Source organism: Bos indicus x Bos taurus, chromosome 22, assembly GCF_003369695.1.
Source record: "Bos indicus x Bos taurus breed Angus x Brahman F1 hybrid chromosome 22, Bos_hybrid_MaternalHap_v2.0, whole genome shotgun sequence".
In the NCBI taxonomy this organism is placed as follows: Eukaryota; Metazoa; Chordata; class Mammalia; order Artiodactyla; family Bovidae; genus Bos; species Bos indicus x Bos taurus.
The window spans coordinates 2,663,560-2,682,942 of NC_040097.1; the positions used below are offsets into that span (position 1 = coordinate 2,663,560).

Genomic DNA, 19,383 nt, shown 5'->3' on the forward strand with positions numbered 1-19,383 from the left:
CAGTTAGAACTGGACATGGAACAACAGACTGATTCCAAATCGGGAAAGGAGTACATCAAGGCTGTGTATTGTCACCCTTTTTATTTAGCTTATATGCAGAGTACATCATGCAAAATGCTGCGCTGGATGAAGCACAAGCTGGAATCAAGATTGACATGAGAAATACCAATAACCTCAGATATGCAGATGACACCACCCTTATGGCAAAAAGCGAAGATGAACTAGAGACTTTTGATAAAAATGAAAGAGGAGAGTGAAAAATCTGGCTTAAAACTCAACATTCGAAAGACGAAGATCATGGCATCAGCTCCCATCACTTCATAGCAAATAGATGAGGAAACAATGGAAACAGTGAGAGACTTCATTTTGGGGGGTTCCCAAATCACTGCAGCTGGTGATTGCAGCCATGAAATTAAAAGACAGTTGGTCTTTGAAGAAAAGCTATGACAAACCTAGACAGTGTATTAAAAAGCAGAGACATGACTTTGCTGACAAAGGTCCACCTCGTCAAAGCTATGGTTTTTCCAGTGGTCATGTATGGATGTGAAAGTTGGACCATAAAGAAAGCTGAGCATCGAAGAATTGATGCTTTTGAACTGTGGTGTTGAAGAAGACTCTTGAGAGTCCCTTGGACTGCAAGGAGATCCAACCAGTCCATCCTACAGGAAATCAGTCCTGAATATTCATTGGAAGGACCGATGCGGAAGCTGAAGCTCCAACACTTTGGCCACCTGATGCAAAAAACTGACTCATTAGAAAAGATGCTGATGCTGGGGAAGATTGAAGGCAGGAGAAGAAAGGGACGACAGAGGATGAGATGGTTGGATGGCATCACCAACTCAATATGAGTTTGAGTAAGCTCTGGGAGATGGTGAAGGACAGAGAAGCCTGGCGTGCTGCAGTCCATGGGGTTGCAAAGAGTTGGACACAACTGAGTGACTGAACTGAACTGAACTGAATGCTGTGTACACCCCTCACAAGTCTCGGAACAACTGGATACACACACTGGACAGACCTGAACCAACACAGCTGAGACTGGAATAGACCAAAAAGAAGATGAAGCAGAACTTTCAGTTTTCCTCTAAAAGAAAAGCATAAACATTCCCCAGAGGATTGTAACAGGACTGAAAACATAGTACAATATTCAGAAGTCCAAAATACAGTTCACAATTACTCACCATATAAAGAAATAGGAAAATGTGACCAATATACTAAGGCACCATAAATACGTAGATGCCAAACCCAAGATAGCACAGATATTGAAGTTATAGACTTAAAGAAGCTCTCAGGAGTTATAAGTAAAATAACACAATTTATTCATGCATTCACTTCTTAAAGGACACTGTAATTTGAATATTGGTTCCTGTACACAAAATGCATCGTTTTCTCCTGAGAGACTTCAAATATTTTCTTTGCCTTTAGTTTTAAGCAGTTTGTTGGTTAAGTATTCGTCCTGTATGGGATCCACTGAGCCTTCTAAACTGGCGCTCACTAAAGGCGAGGGTGTGGGTGGGCAAAATGGGTGAAGGGGATCAAAAGACACAAATTTCCAGTTATGAAGCAGAGCATGAGGTGTGATGTAGAGTGCGGTTGCCAGGGTCCTGCCCCGGCTGATCCAGGGTATTCGAAGCGGGGACGGTGTCGGCGACCTATTTATTTAAATATTTTATCAAAGATATAAAGAGTAATAGGATGAGGATAGCTCAGTAGGAAAATTCAGTGGAGAAAAGAGGCTGAGTAGCTTGGTTTACGCGGGAGACCAATAAAACTTCAAGACAAGAAGTTTGCACCACTTACGTAGGCCGCAGGCGTCCTTCCGTTCTCCCGAAGGAGAGGAGACACTGAGGCCTCTCCGGTTGGATCTTAGAAGCCCAGGCATAATTAGTAAGCATGGCGGGTTCCTCGCTCCAGATGGAGACTCAACCAGAGTGAGAGAGAGCGCGACACGGGGAGACCAGTATTTCGAGAAACTGATCCCAATTCTTTATTTTCCATGGTCTACTTTTATACACTGAGATGTTATGCAAAAGTCACGCGGGGTCAGCAGTCCTGACTTTTATCAAAGTCAGGTGCTTCATACAAATGTATACAGAGGTCTTAGGGGTGTTACATCATCTTCTGGCCGGGGGGCCTGCTGACAATTTACGACCCTCTCCTTGTGACAGCGGTCAGTCAACCAGGACACTTATTTCTCCAGGGCTGATTATTCTCAAAACAGACGCCACCCAAATAAAGTTACATTCCTACAGGGTGAGGGTGTAGTGGGTTTTAGTTAAGGAAAGAATTTACTTAGCCTAAGGTCTAACGTGATTAATATCAAAAGTTAATACTTATTTCTTCTATATATTCATTAATGTGTGTAAGGGCAGGGGATGTGGAGACTTAGCAACAAACATTGGCTCAACAAATGAAAAACCCTTCACCAATACAGTTTCTAATCAGCCCATTATACTTATAGTTTTCTAACTTTTCTAAGGAACCTGTTTTTAGAAGGTTTAAAGCATCTCGTGCCTCTCACGGTTGGGAGGCTGTGAGCAATCACATGTGGCCGGACAAGCCTGTCAGGCAGGCTAGAGAACCTTCAGAGGAGTTTGTAGGTTAAAACACTCTTATCATGCCCAGGAATTATTATTAACTGGAGCTCTAGGTTAACTCCTTCTCCGAAAGAGGTGGTGGGGGACAGCCCCCCGTAAAGTCAGAGATGTAGGTGAGAGCACAAAGTAGTAAAGTAGGCAGGCTCTGGTTATGGGGGTAGATGCTCGAGGAGTTCCAGGGGGACTCCTGAGGCTCGATCCCGCCTTTGCGTATGTTGAGCCTCCTTCCTCATGACCTTTGTCACGGGCGGAGTACCTCACTCTGGCCCCCAACATGCGGTGACTGTGGTTAATAATACTGTATTACGTGTTTGATGACAGTTGCTGAGAGTAGATCTTAAAACTTAAAATCACGAGAAAAAAATGTGTAACAATTATGGGTATGGGTGTTAACTTACTGTGGCGATCATTTCACAGTATATGCGTATCTCAAGTCCTTGTGTTGTACACCTGAAACGAACATAATGTTGCATGTATGCGTGCTCAGTCACTCAGTCGTGTCCAGCTCTTTGCGACCCCATGGACTGTAGCCCACCAGACTCCTCTCTCCATGGGATTCTTCAGGCAACAACACAGGAGTGTGTTGCCATGCCCTCCTCCTGGGGATTTTCCTGACCCAGGGATTGAACCTGTGTCTCCTGGACAGGAGACACACTTCACTGCTCCTTCACTGCAGGCATATTCTTAACCACTGAGCCACCAGGGAAGTGCAACCTAATGTTATATGTCAATTATATCTCAATAAAAGATAACATATATTAAATATAGCAGATTTAGGAGAATTCCCGGCTTGGTCACACACAACTTGAGGACCAGCTCTTGCCCAGTGAACACAGGTGACTGTATAGAGCCTTGGTTACCTGCACAAACTCTGCCTTCCTTTTAGTTTCCCTTTGAGGTCTTGCTGGTCCTTTCCAATCATCAAGTCAACCAAATCCATTTTTACAGTTTACACTCTAGTTTTAGTCTAAGTAGTGTCTGTCTGGCTTCCCTGGTGGCTCAGACAGTAAAGCGTCTGCCTCCAATGCAGGAGACCTGGGTTTGATTCCTGGGTCGGGAAGATCCCCTAGAGAAGGAAATGGCAATCCACTCCAGCACTCTTGCCTGGAAAATCCCATGGATGGAGGAGAGGAGCCTGGTAGGCTATAGTCCATGGGGTTGCAAAGAGTCAGACACGACTGAGTGACTTCACTTTCACTTTCAGTGTCTGTCTCTTTGCAGCCCCATGGACTGTATGTAGCTCGCCAGAATCCTCTGTCCATAGGATTTCCCAGGCAACAATACTGGAGTGGGTTGCCATTTCTTCCTCCAGGGGATCTTCCTGACCATGGAATGGAACCCGAGTCTCTGCATTGGCAGGAGGGCTCTTCACCGCTGCACTACCTGGGGAGGTGGACTAGCCACTAGCTTCCCTTACGTTTTTTTGCCAGTGTTAACAGGTAAGTGAAAGTCGCTCAGTCGTGTCCGACTCGTTGTGACCCCATGCACTATACAGTCCATGGACTTCTCCAGGCCAGAATACTGGACTGGGTAGCCTGTCCCTTCTCCAGGAAATCTTCCCAACCCAGGGATCGAACCCAGGTCTCCTGCATTGCAGGCGGATTCCTTACCAGCTGAGCCACCAGGGAAGTAAAGATGCTGTCTTATGCTGCGACTATGCTGGTAGGGAGAGTCTCGGGTGACTGGCATCCAGTGTTGTCATACCCACTGTGGGCTAATTTGGAGTCTCCAGGAGCTGGTGAATTTCTTTCAAAGAACAAAGTTGGCTGATGTAGTTTCTATAATGGTTTTTCTCTTTAATAATGAGAATATATCAGCTAATTACCATAATCAACCTCCTTTATCTTCTGGAAGAAGGTAAAACAATTAAAGCTCTAGCTAAACCCTTAATTGGATCAAGTTAAACCCTTTCAGCCGGAGAAGGCAATGGCACCCTACTCCAGTACTCTTGCCTGGAAAATCCCATGGATGGAGGAGCCTGGTAGGCTGCCGTCCATGGGGTCGCACAGAGTCGGACATGACTGAAGTGACTTAGCAGCAGCAAACCCTTTCAGCAACAATGCTTCATGGAGGCTGTGCCTCCGTGGAATCCGCCTGGAGTCTGGGGCTGGGATTGCTCTGCTGGGTGGTAGCAGCCAGCACTGCTCACTCCCTTTGCAGCTGTCCACGAACCTTGCGATGCCTCAGGGTCTAAAATCACTTACTGGAGAATATTCCATGATTGGCACCTGATAAAAAACCCAGATTCATATGGCCTTGGAAACTGAGAACTATACACAAAAAAGTTTTCATCCACATGTTACTTCTTTATCATTTTCTGAGGATAAAAGACGTCTTTTACTTTGGGGACTCCCTCTTTCCCTGTGACATGACAGGTACTGTCAGACTTTTGATGCAACAGCAAGATTACCGGTCTGTGAAGAGATGAGCTAAAGCCATCTTTCCATATAAGCACACCCGGCAGCCTCAACACAGAGAGATCCAGCTGAGTCTCTCTTGATTTTTCAGATTTGGAAAATCTAAATGGAAGAGGAAGCAGAGGAGGCATCCTGAATTCTGACTTTCACTGAATCAGAACCTGGACATAGGTGTTTATCTCTAAATGCACCACAGAATGTCTTTGAACTTTGATAGCATTAGTATTTAGTGAAGCTTGTCTTAGATGAGTGACTCTTCTTGAATAAAGGCTTACATAAGTAAAACCATCTCAAAAAGCCAGGAATTCCTAGGCTTACATTCATTTCTACGACTTAAAACTTTTCATATCCTGTTTTGGTAATTCACAAGTTCAGAGAGAAACCTGAATATTAAAAATGCTATTAATGTAATCTGATTTTCTGTATAGAATGTATTTCCATGAAACTGACATTGCATTCTCATAAAATGTTTTTGGCTACTCTATATTAGAATGATTTCACCTTCCTTTTCACTGGTTTAGTTGCTAAGTCATGTCCAACTCTTTGGAACCCCTTGGACTGTAGCCCACCAGGCTTTTCTGTCCATGAGATTTTCCAGGCAAGAATACTGGAGTGGGTTGCCATTGCCTTCTCCAGGGGATCTTCCTGACCATGGAATCAAACCTGGGTTTCCAGCACTGCAGGCAGATTCTTTACCGATTGAGTTACTGGGAAAGCCTTTTCACTACCACGTAGATATTTTTTTAAACTTAGGCCAGGTACATATTAAGCTTTTTTTAAACATCCCAGGATGTAAGGAGATGCTAAAATGGCAGATTAAGTTTAAATTTGTGGATAAAATAAAGCGTGGTGTTTTTCATGGCTCAGCATAGGGATATGATCATAGGTAAGTACAGGGGTCCATTTATCTAACTACACTTTATATGTCCTTGGGGAAATTTTTCCTTGATATCTGGGGCTTCCCAGCTGGTGCTAGTGGTAAAAAAATCCTCCTGCCAATGCAGGAGATGCAAGAGACTCAGGTTCGATCCCTGGGTTGGGAAGATTCCCTGGAGAAGAGAAGGGCACTCCACTCCAGTATTCTTGCCTGTAAAACCCCATGGACAGAGGAGCCTGGTGGGCTACAGTTCATGGGGTTGCAAAGAGTCAGACATGACTGGGTGACTGAGCATACATACATACAGCGTCTTCTCTTAGGTGATCTGTTAACTTTAGAGTTATTCTTTACTAACTTATAATCATGGAGGAGAGGATATTGAGTTTAACTCCAGATACTATTTTAAAAGATTTCATTACATTAAATTTATTAAAGCCTCTAGAAATAAGAAATTTCTTTGTTGTAGTCTCACTGAATTTTCTGTAATAAATAAGAAAATTTATCATAGTTTAGACAAGCTTATTTTATCTCTTGCTCAATAATAGTTTATCTTCTAAAGGATTTTTCACTGTTCCTTCCTCCCAAATTTTAAGTGATGATGTTCTCATTGAGAACTTTTATCCCAAAATATTAGTTAAGTAGAATTTTAATCCAGTCATTGAATGATCACAGATTTCAAATTTGGGGTATATAAATCGGCAAATTAAGCATATTTTCCATTAAGTGATTTTGAAGGAGAAGAAAATGACTCAGTAGTCCCAGTTTTAAGTGGGTGGGGAAAGATATATGCCAAGACCCCCAGTGGATGCCTCAAACCATGAATGGTACTATTCCCTACCTATACTATGCTTTTTCCTATACAAACATAACTATGAAGATGTTAAATTTATAAATTAGACATAGTAAGAGAATATCCAATTTGCCAGAGTATCAGTACTCTTGCACTTTGGGGACATTGTTAAGTATTATATAAGGGTAGCTGCTGCTGCTGCTGCTGCTGCTAAGTTGTTTCAGTCGTGTTTGACTCTGTGCGACCCCATAGACGGCAGCCCACCAGGCTCCCCCGTCCCTGGGATTCTTCAGGTAAGAACACTGGAGTGGGTTGCCATTTCCTTCTCCAATGCATGAAAGTGAAAAGTGAAAGTGAAGTCGCTCAGTCGTGTCCAACTCTTCGCGACCCCATGGACTGCAGCCTACCAGGCTCCTCCGTCCATGGGATTTTCCAGGGAAGAGGACTGGAGTGGGGTGCCGTCACCTTCTCTGATCTAAGGGTTACTTGAACACAAACATTGTGATACCGTGGATCTGATAATGGAGACTGCTAGGTAGCCAGCATGGATGTGCTGGGCAAAGGAATGATTCACGTTCTGGGCAGAAGGGAACAGGATGGTGCAAAATTTCATCATGCTATTCAGAACTGTGCACAACTTAAAACTTAAGAATGAGTTTTTTATTTCTGGAATTTTTTAATGTAATATTTTTGGACTGAGATTGACAGTGGTAACTAAAAGCAAAAAGTGAAATTTCAGATAAGGGGGAGTCACCATAATGGTGTCATCATAATGGAGACTCCTCCCTTCTTGGTTCCAAATATCTGACCATATAAATTGACAGAGCGACTTTATAGGGAAATTCAGAAAATCAAATAAAATGGGAGTGTGTCCATTCTACAACTGAGTAGTTCTGTCTCTGGAGAGGCATCTGTGCACAGAGAGGCTGTACAAAGGTGTCCCCACCAGCATGACCTTCAACAGGTCAGAAATAAGTTAGAAACCATCTAAAGCCATCGAGAGAATAAATGCATAAAAGTTTAAGAGATATATTAAGATTTTGATAAGATATACTTACCTTATGTTATAAGAATGCCATCAAAAGTCAGAGTGTTAGTCACTCAGCCATATTCCACTCTTTACGGCCCCACGGGCTGTAGCCCACCAGGCTACTCTGTCCATGGGATTTCCCAGGCCAGAATCCTGGAGCGGGTTGCCATATCCTTCCCAAGGGGATCTTCCCGACCCTGGAATTGAACCCAGGTCTCCTGCACTGCAGGCAGATTCTTTACCAACTGAGCCACCAGAGAAGACCCGAAGAATGCCATATGTTACTCAAAATGACCTAGCAGTACACACACTTTAGAAATAATGTGAATGACAAAAGTTGGCTATAAGACATTGATTGTGTCTAGTGTGTTAGTGTCAAATTTTTTAAAATGTAGTATTGGTGACAGATGTGTTAAAAATACATTGGAAGGTGTACAGCCATGTCACAGCACCACTATTCACAGAAGCCAAAAGGCGGGAGCAGCCCAAATGTCCATGCGACAATGTGGATGGACCTGGAGGACATCATGCCAAGTGAGATAAGCCAGTCACAGAAAGACAAACATTACGTTTGACCCCACTCATGTGAGGTCCCTAGAGGAGTCAAAGTCATAGTCACAGACAGTGGGAGGGGCAAGGAGAGGAGCTGGTGTTTAATGGGGACAGGGTTTCAGTTTGGGAAAATGAAACGGTCCTGGAGATGAATAATGATGTTGGCTACACAATGTGAATGGATTTAATGCCACAGGCTTGAAAAAGGTTAAAATGACAAACTTTATGTTATGTTTATTTTTCCACAGCTTTTTAGGGACTTCCCTGGTGGTCCAGTGGTTAAGAGCTGCTTGCCAATCGATCCCTGGTCTGGGAAGATCCCGCATACCACGGAGCAACTAAGCCCGTGTGTCACAACTACTGAGCCACCTCTCCAGAGCCCCGGCCCTGCAAACCACTGAGCCCACGCGCTGACCTGCCAGAGCCTGTGTGCCTTGAGCCTGTGCTCCGCAACGAGAGAAGCCTCCACGACAAGAAGCCCTCGCGCCACAGCAAAGAGTAGCCCCCGCTTGCCGCAGCTAGAGAAAGCCCATGTGCAGCGATGAAGACCCAGCACAGCCAAAAAAAATTCCAAACATATCATAAAAAGGTAGATTGGAAAGAGAGCCTAAATTATATCTGAAGACGCAGAGGGCAGGAATGGGGACTAAAGGGACGTCAACCCGATCAGTATCTTTTTAAACAACTTTCCCATCAGCCTTGATTTGAAGCTTGGAGTGTTAATTATAGCTGAGCTCAGGCAGCCACCGTGTGGGATGGAGCAATGTGGCCCTGAACCTGCACCAGCATGGTTAAACAGTGTTGCTTAGCCTATGCCTTTCTAACTTTTTCCATGGAAAGTTTCAGACGTGTAGGAAAGTAGAATGATTCAGGTACCAATTCATGGGGGCCCCGGCTCTGTTTTCTTCCTGCCCTGTTTCGATGAACTGAGTGTCCCCTTTCTCTGCTGTTCAGATGAGCAAAGGAGGAAGTCTGTCTGCTTAGCCCCCTGACAGCTGTCTTCCAGCAGCTCTTCACACCCAGCGGATCATGAAAGTTATTGGTGAAACCATCCAGGCACGCATGACTTTTCTTTGGTTCTTCCAGGTCAGTGAGGAACCTTTTATTTTACATGAGGTCTATAGTTTCTAATCATGTGAGACAATACGGGTTACTAAAATATTACTAAGTTAAGATGTGTGCAGTCACATAACTTCCTGAGGACTTAAAATCCAGTGTCCTGCTAAAAAGCCTGGCTGGGGTACTTGCCTATGTCACAAAATAAAACCGACACAAACCACTGGGCAACTGGCACCTCCAAGTGAGCTGGTCTTGAGCTGCCGTTCTCCAGAAACCAGTTGTTGTAAAGCTGGTTTGCTGTTGCTGAGTTCTCTTAGCTTTTGCTTTTCTGTATAAACTTTTGATTTCTCTATCAAATCTGAACAGGAGTTTTATTGGGTAGAGTATTCTTGGTTGTAGGTTTTTCCCTTTCATCACTTTAAATATATTATGCCACTCCCTTCTATTGGATTTCCCTGGTAGCTCAGCGGGAAAGAGGAGAAGGCAATGGCACCCCACTCCAGTCCTCTTGCCTGGAAAATCCCATGGACAGAGGAGCCTGGTGGGCTGCAGTCCATGGGGTCTCGAAGAGTCGGACACGACTGAGTGACTTCACTTTCACTTTTCACTTTCATGCATTGGAGAAAGAAATGGCAACCCACTCCAGTGTTCTTGCCTGGAGAGTCCCAGGGACAGGGGAGCCTGGTGGGCTGCTGTCTATGGGGTTGCACAGAGTCGGACACGACTGAAGCGGCTTAGCAGCAGCAGCAAAAAAGAATCTGCCTGCCAATGCAGGAGATGGGGTTTTGATCCCTGGGCCAGGAAGATCCCCTGGAGAAGGAAATGGCAACCCACTCCAGTATTCTTGCCTGGAGAATCCCATGGACAGAGGAGCCTGGCGGCTACAGTCCATGGGGTCACACAAAATTGGACACAACTGAGCAAGTAAACAACAACACTCCCTTCTATCCTGAGTTTCTGCTGAAAAACCAGTTGTTAACCTGATAAGTATTCTCTTGTATGTTCTTTCTCCTTTGTTGCTTTTAATATTTTTCTCTTTGTCGTTAATTTTTATTAATAGCAATTGATTACTATGTGTCTTGGAGTGTTCCTCCTTAGGTTTATCCTGCCTGGGATTATCTGTACTTCCTGGACTTGGGTGACTATTTCCTTCCCCTAATATTTCCTTTCCCAGTTAGGGAAGTTTCTAGCTATTATCTGTTTTGAGGTTTTTTTTTTGAGTTTTTTCTCAGGTTCTCTCTCTCTTCTTCTTCTGGGACCCCTATAATGTGAACACTGGTACGTTTAATGTTGTCCCAGAGGGCTCTTAAACTGTCATTTCATTTTTTTATTCTGTTCCGTAGCAGTGATTTCCATTATTGTCTTCCAGCTCACTTATCCATTCTGCTGCCTCATTAGTTCTATTGATTCCTGCTCCTGTATTTTTCATTGCAGTTATTGTTCAATTGTTTGTTCTTTAAATCTTCTAGCTCATTGTTAAACATTTCATGTATCTTCTTAGTCTGTGCTTCCATTCTTTTTGTGAGATCTTAGATCATCTTTACTATCATTACTCTGACTTCTCTTTCAGGTAGATTGCCTATCAGCCCTTTTTTAGCCGTTCTCCTGGGGTTTTATCTTGTTCTCACCTGACACCTATTCCTCCGCCGCCTTATCTGCGTTCTCCCTGCAGCAGCAGCAAGACAGTAGCTCCCCTTGCTCGTGTCTGCCCTCTGGTGGGTGAGGCTCGTCAGTGAGGCTTGTGCAGTCCTCCTGGTGGGAGGGACTGGTGCTTGCCCACTGGTGGGTAGAGCAGGGTCTTGACCCCCTGGTGGACAGGGTCACGTCAAGGATCGTTTAGAGGTGGCTGAGGGCTCAGGAAGACTTTAAGCATCTGTCTGCTGCCGGTTGCGGCTGCGATCCCACTCTGTTGGTTGTTTGGCCTGAGGCCACCCAGCACTTGAGCCTAAGGTCTGATGGTTGGGGTTAGGTCTCAGCGCCAAAATCTCCAGGGCAGCTCACACCAGTGAGTACTCCCCAATACCTGTGTCACTAATGTCCTTGTCCCTGCAGTGAGCCACACCACCTCCCACCTCCCAGAAGACCCTCCGGGACCAGCAGGTAGGTCTGGCCCAGGCTCCTACGAAGTCAGTTTTTTCCCCCAGGTCCCAGTGTGCACCAGATTTGTGTGTGCCCTCCAAGAGTGGCATCTGTTACCTCCAGTCCTATGGAGTTCCTGTGATCAAGCCCTGCTGCTGCTGCTAAGTCACTTCAGTCATGTCCGACTCTGTGCGACCCCATAGACTGCAGCCCACCAGGCTCCCCCGTCCCTGGGATCCTCCAGACAAGAACACTGGAGTGGGTTGCCATTTCCTTCTCCAATGCATGAAAGTGAAAAGTGAAAGTGAAGTCACTCAGTCGTGTCCGACCCTCAGCGACCCCATGGACTGCAGCCCATCAGGCTCCTCTGTCCATGGGATTTAGGGCCCTCAAAGCCAAATGTTCTTGGGGCTCCTCCTCCCACTGCCAGACCCCCAGGCTCTCAGAACTCTGACTCCTGTGGGAGAACCTCTGCAATATGTTCTTTGCGTCTGTAGGTCACCTACTCAGTGGGTGTGCTGCTCGATTATGTTGTGAGCGCACCCCTCCCTCGCGTCTCGTAGTGGCTCCGTTTTCTCTGGACATAGACCATCCTTTTTCGTCGAAGGTTGTTCAGCGGTTCTTTGTGATCTTGGTGTTTTCATGAGAGAAGGTGAGGTCAGGTCCGTCTACTGGCCATTTTGTCCTAGCCCCCGGGATCTGCCTTTCTCCTTACTTTTCTGCTTTTAAGTAAATGCTGACCCCTGGCTGGACTGTATCTTCATGCAGCTAGGGACAAGATGGGTCACCTTCCCATGTCCCTAGGACATGGACCGTAGAGGTTCCCTGAATGCATGGAATGCATGGGATCCAAGACATGGTCACAGATCAGTGACGTCTTGGTCAAAATGTTTCCGGTATGTCTGTTAAACGCGCAAGGCTCTGCCTGCAGTTCAAAGAAGTCCCAGGGCTTCTCCAGGTGTCAAGGCTTCCAAACCCGGCCATTCCAGCTTCCGTGCCCTCGCCCGGAGCTGGGCCTGCAGGCTTACTCTCTGGTGTCAGAGGCAGCCTCCTGTGCTGTGTCTCCATGTCCCTTGGGCACTGTGGGCTGTGACTTAGTTCTGACAAATACAACAGAAACGTTGACAGCAATGCCCATGTGACAGCATCTGCTCACAGACAAAATCACCTGAGCTTTGTTTGAGTGTAACACAGAAAACTTGACTCAAACTGATCTACCGGTATCTTCAGAGAATTTCAATTGAGTTTTTCACAATTCCTATTTCCTTGTATCAGAAATATTTTTAATTAGTAAAAACAGAGGACACACTCACAATCAGGTAAAAACCATGTTTTCCTTTTAATTGACACTGTGTCCTCTCTTGCCTCCCACTCTGGTAATGATTAGGTCCCCACCTCTCAGGAGCACTGCATCTGGACAGGCTGAGACAGAACCAGTGTGAACACGGTCCCAGAGCAGAGCTTTGGGAATAATAAGAACATCAAAAATCAGCCTTTCTTTTCACTTACAAAGGGATTCACTCAGAGGGTCCAAAGCTCTGCTTTCTAACTGCAGAAAACCTGGAGCTCAAGGCAAAACTGGAAACCAGAAGGAACCGGAAATGAAGCATAGCGCCTCCTCAAATACTCGAGGTCTGATCAACTCACCTCTGCTTACAAGGAATGGCCCCACCCCAGCATTTGAAGGGAAAACGTTTTGTTTCTATTTCACTTTCCAACTGGGTATAAAATCTACTAAAAGGAACACAAAGAGTCAAAACAAATCAGCTCACTCACAAGAGTCCCTCCCAGACAGAGACTTCTGGTTGCTGAGATGATTCAGCACGTTATTTCCAAGTGGCAAAATTCAGGACAATCTGCGAACTCAAAAGTGGCAGCTACATTCACCGACAGGTTCATGTGAGACACACATACACACAACCCCATCTTTCAGTGTAAATACGGCAAGGGGCCAAGACCCCTGATCAGCACAATAACTTATTTTGTACATTACAGTGCACAGAACAACGGAGGGAAAAGACACTTTCTTGGAGAGGTTCATCTGGGCTCTGAAGGCGGCTGGAGCCCAGGGCCCCGGCCGTCATTAGCTCGACGCCGCCGCCTCTTTGGTTGCGCTGGCCTCGGAGGCAGCTTCCGGTAAGGGGTCTGCTGGCTGCTCCTCCTCCTCCTCCTCCTCCTCCTGGGGGTACAGGTCTGGGTACTTCTGCATGCACTCCTGCATGGCCCGGAACTGGTCCACACAGTCCGACCCCTTGACATCCTCCTTGCTGTAGTGGAAGCAGGAAAAGGCCGCCTTGAACTGTTCCCCGCACGGGCCACTGGCCATCCCCCCAAGGCACGGGCAGTTCCAGTTGATGTCTCCGTTTGGCAGGATCAGTCCTGGGACGGAAGATGGGCAAGGAAGTGAGACAGGTTTCATAAAAAGCAAACCCAAGGCTGGGCCTCACAGGAATAATGGTAAGACAAACTGCTGCCTGGCTGGCACCGGCTGGTGGCCCTGCTTCCCCCTCGGGATGGGGTTTAAACTCCCGGCAGAAACCCACCGAGCGTTCTCGGCTCAGCTGAAGAGAAGTCACCATGGACGACTTTCTCCAGGTGCAGCTCCACTGGATGTGCTAAGCCACCCCTTAGGGCTGTGGCCGTGCCTGTGCTCAGGACTACACAGGGGAAATTGTTTAGTCCAAAGGCTTGAAGGAGGAGTCCTGGCCTCCCCCTTCCACATGGACGGTCAGGACCCCCCACGCCCTCCCTTCAAGCCCCTCCTGTTCCTCAGCTGCTCTCAGCACAGTGCGAGGACTGGAAAAAGCGAGGCTGGATGGTGTCCAAGGGGCGCTGGGCGTGTCAGAGCACTGAGGCTCCTCCATTTTGTCAAAGTGGAAAACTGTTCAAAACTCAGAAGCAACTCCTAGGTTTGGCCTGATGGCCTGGTCAGCGCACAGCCCCTCCCACCTGAGGGAGACGCACTCGTGTCCTGGGAGCAGTGCTGGCCGAGGTGAACACCCAGCTGCGGCCAGGAACATCGGACTACCACCCTCCGACCCCGGCCCCCACGCTCACCATGCTCCTCGTATGGATCATTGGGGTCGTCGGCCACCAGCTCTGCGTTGCTTGGAGTCTCATGGTCTTCTTTGGTCACAAATATGATTCGATCCTTCCCTAGAGTTTGGAGAACAGAGGGAGCCATGTTTCACCAGGAGCTGTGGCTCAGCCTGAACCCAAGCAGCCACGGAAGCCTTGTGTGAAGCTTGTCCCCTCTGAAACCCTGATGCGCTCCCCCGGGGACCCGCTGCCGACCTGGGGGACAGTCCAGCGGCACCAGCACACCGTGAGCCTGTGGCTGGAGTGGGGAGAGGGAGACAGCACGTCTTGGTGCCACTGCGCATCCTCGGTGGAGACGAGACGCCCCAACCCCTCAACTGCAGCTGCTCTCAGCCCCCGAGTCTGATGATGTCTAACAGGCGGTCTTGCCCTGCTCTGAACTCCCATGGCTCCACAGCTTTGTTCATTCCCGTGGCCTGGGAGCACCTCGTCCAGGCCCCGAGGGACCTGCCAGCAGGCGCCCTCAGATGACACTCCGCCCGCCAGGCTCCTCCGGCAGAGGCTTGCGAAGAGCGCCAGGGTGACCGTATGGAGCTCAGAGAGGCGTGCAGGAGAGGGCAGTGCGAAGACAGAGGGAAGGTGCGGGGCGGTACACCATTTCAGAGGCGGGTGACAGCAATGACGGCTGACACTCCACACACACAGGCCCACGGCCCGCTCCAGCACCCCACACTTGACCTCAGAGAAGACGGCTTGTCCCACACGGCCTGAGGCCAGGCAGCCAGGGCACGCTGAAGAACCTAAAGACCTCGGTCATTCCGGCCAGAGTTCAGAACACTCGAAAGCAGTCCACAGAAGTGCTGTGCTAAGCAGAAGACATGAGCTGACACGACTGCTCAGCTCCGCTCTGACAGTTTTGTTTACCAAGATCTCAGCCAGGCCCAGCCCAGTGCGGAGGCTGGTGTTAGGCCCAGAGCCAAGGGGTCCAAGCCTGGGCAGTGACTTATCTTATATCTCCAGCCCCGGTGCTCGATGGCCATGCTGGCTGAACAGACCAGTTGACAGTCAGGGCTCGACACCATCTGCAGGAAGAGCGCGAGCGCGGCCCTGCGCGGGAGAGGTAGGGCCAGTTTGGGAGGCTCTGGCTCCTGGTGCCATCAGCATCCCAGAGGCTCAAGACTGGGGTTCAAATCGGGGCATAAGCACACAACAGCTGTGTGCGCTCAGGCACCTCCCAGCTCAGCCCACTTCTCTCCCTGGTTCGGGCAAGGATCAAGAGACATCGGGAAAACAAGGAGGTGAACTGGGTTTCTACTTGCACCTGGAATTCTGCTCAAAACACAGTAACTCTTTCAGCGGCATCAAATGACAAACATCTCTGTGAAGAGCGAACGGGGCTGGAGATGTCAGTAAGGATTGGAAGTGGGAAAACGGGTAGAGCCGTGCTCTTCCCTGAAAGACTGAAGAAAGGTGCCCGCAGAGTCCCCAGAAGGGGCAGTCCCCAGCCAGAGCCTGGCAGGACTGGGAGTCAGGGCGCCGGAGGCTCTGAAAGCAGGAGCTCAGGGCTGGCTGAGGACAGAGGAAGCACAGAGCGGAGAGACACGCCGACGCCCGGATCCGCAGCTGTACTCTATGCAGTCACACTGACTGCCGTCCTTCTCTCCACCTCCCTCATCCGCCCGGCGGGCTCTGCCTTCAAGTCCATCCAGAAAGACCCGCATCCCTCACCTGTAGGACGCCACCCCCACCCCCGCTCCCTCCATTCAGCGTCTCCTTGCTTCTACCCGAAGACGCTGAGCACACGCCTACCTCGGGGACCTGCCAGGCCGTTCTGTCGTCCAGGAGCGTATTCAGATACCTCACAGCCACCTCTCCCTGACTTCAGACCTCCTGCTCAGATGGCATCTTCCTTCATCTCTCCCCATTGCCCTTAACCCGCCTTCTCTCACCCACAATTACATATCTGTTTACCATCCATCTCCCCGACTGAAATGTCAGCTCTCAGGGGCAAGGATGTATCTGTTCCATTCACTGCAGTACCTCAGAGCCTAGTACAGTGCCCGAGACATAGTGAGTAATCAGTATTTGTTGGAAAAGTGAATGGGGAAATGAACTCTGAATTCAGACATGAAGATCCCAGGCCCAGCTGAGTATGGAGGACAGATGGCTCTCACCATGAAGTAGGTTACAGGGAACAAAATCAAACCTTGTTTGGGTGGTCTCGTTTCCCCTAGAACACATCATCTCTTGCAACATCCAACCTGCCCCCTCCACTGCCTCCACCAGGCCACAAGGCAGACTACCCACCTGTGCCAGCTGCCTCTGCCATGTGATCAGGGCTGGCACATCACAGGTGCTCAGTAACTGTTTGCTGACGGAACAGGAAAGAGCAGCACCAGCATTAGAAAAGGGGGAACAAAGACAGGAGCAGTGTGGCCCTGGGCCAGGGAGCCAGCCTGAGTCCATGCTGCCTAACACCTTGAATGACCAGCTTCGGCCTCTGACCCCAAGGCAGGGGGCGGACCCCTGAAGTCAAGTGCATGGGCAAGTGATTCCCTTGTGTACCGGTTCACTGGGTAATGCTGCGGGGACACGGCCCATCTAATGCTCTCAGCCTGCTGCAACGCAAACAAGCCGAAAGAGGACAAAAATACACCAGGTATTTCAGAGAGTTTAGGATGTGGAAGACGCACAGGCCAAGGAAGACCTCACTGAGGAGGTGGCATCTGCATTGAATCTTAAAGGATGAGGAAGCAGCCGTGAGAAGAGCTGGGGGAGGGATGCACCAGGCAAAGGCAATAGCCAGAGGCCAGCCTGGCTGCACAGTGACTGGTGCGTAGAGACCAGCAGGAGCCAGGTCAGGCCTCAGTCACATAGGCCTTAATCAGGAAGGAGCTGGGATCAGTTCTCTAAGTCCCATGGGAAGCATAAAGAAGCCATGGATAGCAAAACAAGAAGTTCGGCACTGAGGGGACAGTGGCCTGGATAGATAAAAACTAGGCAAGGCCTAAAGTGAGTGCTTTTAATTCTTATCCCCAAAGAAAGAAAGAGATCTTTGATCCAGGAAAAGATATGGGTCTGAACACTTACCTCTGCTTCCCAGATAACATGTGACTCCTAGAAACCCACAAGAATGAGGATTATAGCCTCATTATACTCAAAAGACTAAAAAAAATCTGCTACATAAAGGAGTACATTAGACTCAGGACAATGAAATAAAAAACTAGAGACCTACTCTCTAACAAACTGGTGAGGGCAGAGGACTTCTGCTCATGGCAGAGTTCAATATCAGTCAATGGAAACTACTTCTCAGAGACATCACTGAGCATTATGGCTTTGCGACCCAGGGAAGGAGGGTTCCAGAGGCAGAATGGGGTACTGGGAAATTGTTGCGTGGTCGCTCAGTCGTGTCCAACTCTTTGTTTTGCAACCCCATGGACTGCTGCTCTGTCCATGGCATTTTCCAGGCAAGAACGCTGGAGTGGGTTGCCATTTATTAGAATTCCATGGACTGTATACTCCCTGGGGTCACAAAGAGTCAGATAGGACTGAGCCACTTTCACTTTCCTCTTCCAGGGGATCTTCCCCACCCAGGGATCGAACTCCAGTCTCCCGCATTGGCATCTGAACCACCAGGGAAGGCCACTGGCAAAAAGGCTTAGCATTTTAAATTGAGTTGTGAGCTGAAGCTTGACACGCTTCTCCTAATTGAAACATGACCTTGGGCAGGTCACCTCCATCTCTGGGCTCAGGATTTCCTGAAATAACTGAGGGAGCTGGAGTATTCACTAGAGAATTTCCAGGGAGTTCCACTTCTCTCTGTAACTTCATAGTCTCAGATATCCTCCCTCCCCCTCACCTGACATGGCGAAGGTGCTTCATGAATATCTGCGGAATGAATGAAGACTAACTTCTCATTTTACAAGACTGGACAACTGGGCCTGGAGGGTTTGGGTGTCAGCTCAGGGACAGTTCGTGGTTGCGCGGGGAGACACTCGGACCGCGGCCTGGAGACTTCCTAGGTGAGAGACCGCAAGCGGGGACCAACTTTTGGCAAGCGGGGACCAACTTTTGTTTTTCTCTGCGGGATGTCTTCCCAGCGGAGGGCTCCCTGGAGTCCACTGGGCACCAGACGGGGAAGCTCTGGAATCAGACCGCGGGGCTCCAACCCCAGCTCCGCGAGTAGCCGGCCGCGTGGCTCAAGCAAGTCACCTCTGGGGTCTTGGTTTACTTTGGGTTAAGAGCAGGGCTTGACTTAGTAAAGTCGCTGCGAGACAGGCCACTCAAGGCTCCTGGCGCAGGGCCTGGTCCGTGCCCGCCGGCGGCACTCCCACCGCCAGCGTCGCGCCCACCGAGGGGCGACCTTCCGGGACAGTTAGAGGCGGTGCAAACGGGAACACGTGGTGTGTGGCGAGCGGCGTAGCAACATAATTAGTAATCAGCACATTTCCCGTTACCAGCCTCAGGCAGCGCACTCGTGCCGCCCTAACCCCCGGGCCTAGTTTACGAGTCTCCCCACGTGCTGTTCCCTCCGAGGTCCAGGTTCGAGTCTCTCGGCGACCCGGGACGGCCTTGCTCCTCCGCGGGCCTCGGTTTTCTCATCCGAAAAGTGGGGCTGGCGACCCCGCCGCCAACCCGCACCCTCCTCCCGAGAACTTGTGCCCCGCGCCCTCAGTGGGGGCGCTGCACGGACCGCGTGTCCCCTGCAGGGCCTCGGAGGCCGTCTCCACGCAGCCCGCCCTCCTACCTTCCTGCCGGCAGTAGGCCATGATGCAGCCCGGCGCTCCGACCTCGCGGCGATCGCGGCGGCGGCCTCACGCCGTGACCTCTCCGCGGCGGGGAGGGCGGCTCGGAGGCCCGCACGGGCCCGCCCCCCAGGCCTGCCCGCCGCGCGCCTGCCTCGGCGCTTCCAGTTCGGCGCTCTCAGCCGATAACTACATTTCCCG

General features: G+C 49.1%; 1 protein-coding gene and 1 long non-coding RNA gene across 3 annotated transcripts; one reads left to right on the forward strand and one right to left on the reverse strand.

Annotated features, from left to right (window-relative positions):
- Positions 1-8,552: 8,552 nt before the first annotated feature.
- On the forward strand, positions 8,553-9,544 carry LOC113880555. The gene is made up of 2 exons (XR_003507767.1): positions 8,553-8,849; positions 9,215-9,544. It is a non-coding gene; the product is annotated as an uncharacterized LOC113880555 (long non-coding RNA).
- Positions 9,545-12,712: 3,168 nt separating this feature from the next.
- Positions 12,713-19,370, reverse strand: CHCHD4 (coiled-coil-helix-coiled-coil-helix domain containing 4). 2 transcript variants are annotated; one of them, XM_027522801.1, is made up of 3 exons: positions 19,185-19,370; positions 14,456-14,554; positions 12,713-13,777 (listed from the first exon to the last, which is right to left on the reverse strand). In XM_027522801.1, exons 1-3 carry the CDS (start codon positions 19,204-19,206, stop codon positions 13,482-13,484), a joined length of 417 nt encoding a protein of 138 aa, XP_027378602.1. In that variant the 5' UTR covers positions 19,207-19,370; the 3' UTR covers positions 12,713-13,481. The 2 variants fall into 2 exon arrangements, with proteins under 2 accessions (XP_027378602.1, XP_027378603.1); XM_027522802.1 differs by lacking the exon at positions 19,185-19,370 and adding an exon at positions 18,297-18,776.
- Positions 19,371-19,383: the final 13 nt, after the last annotated feature.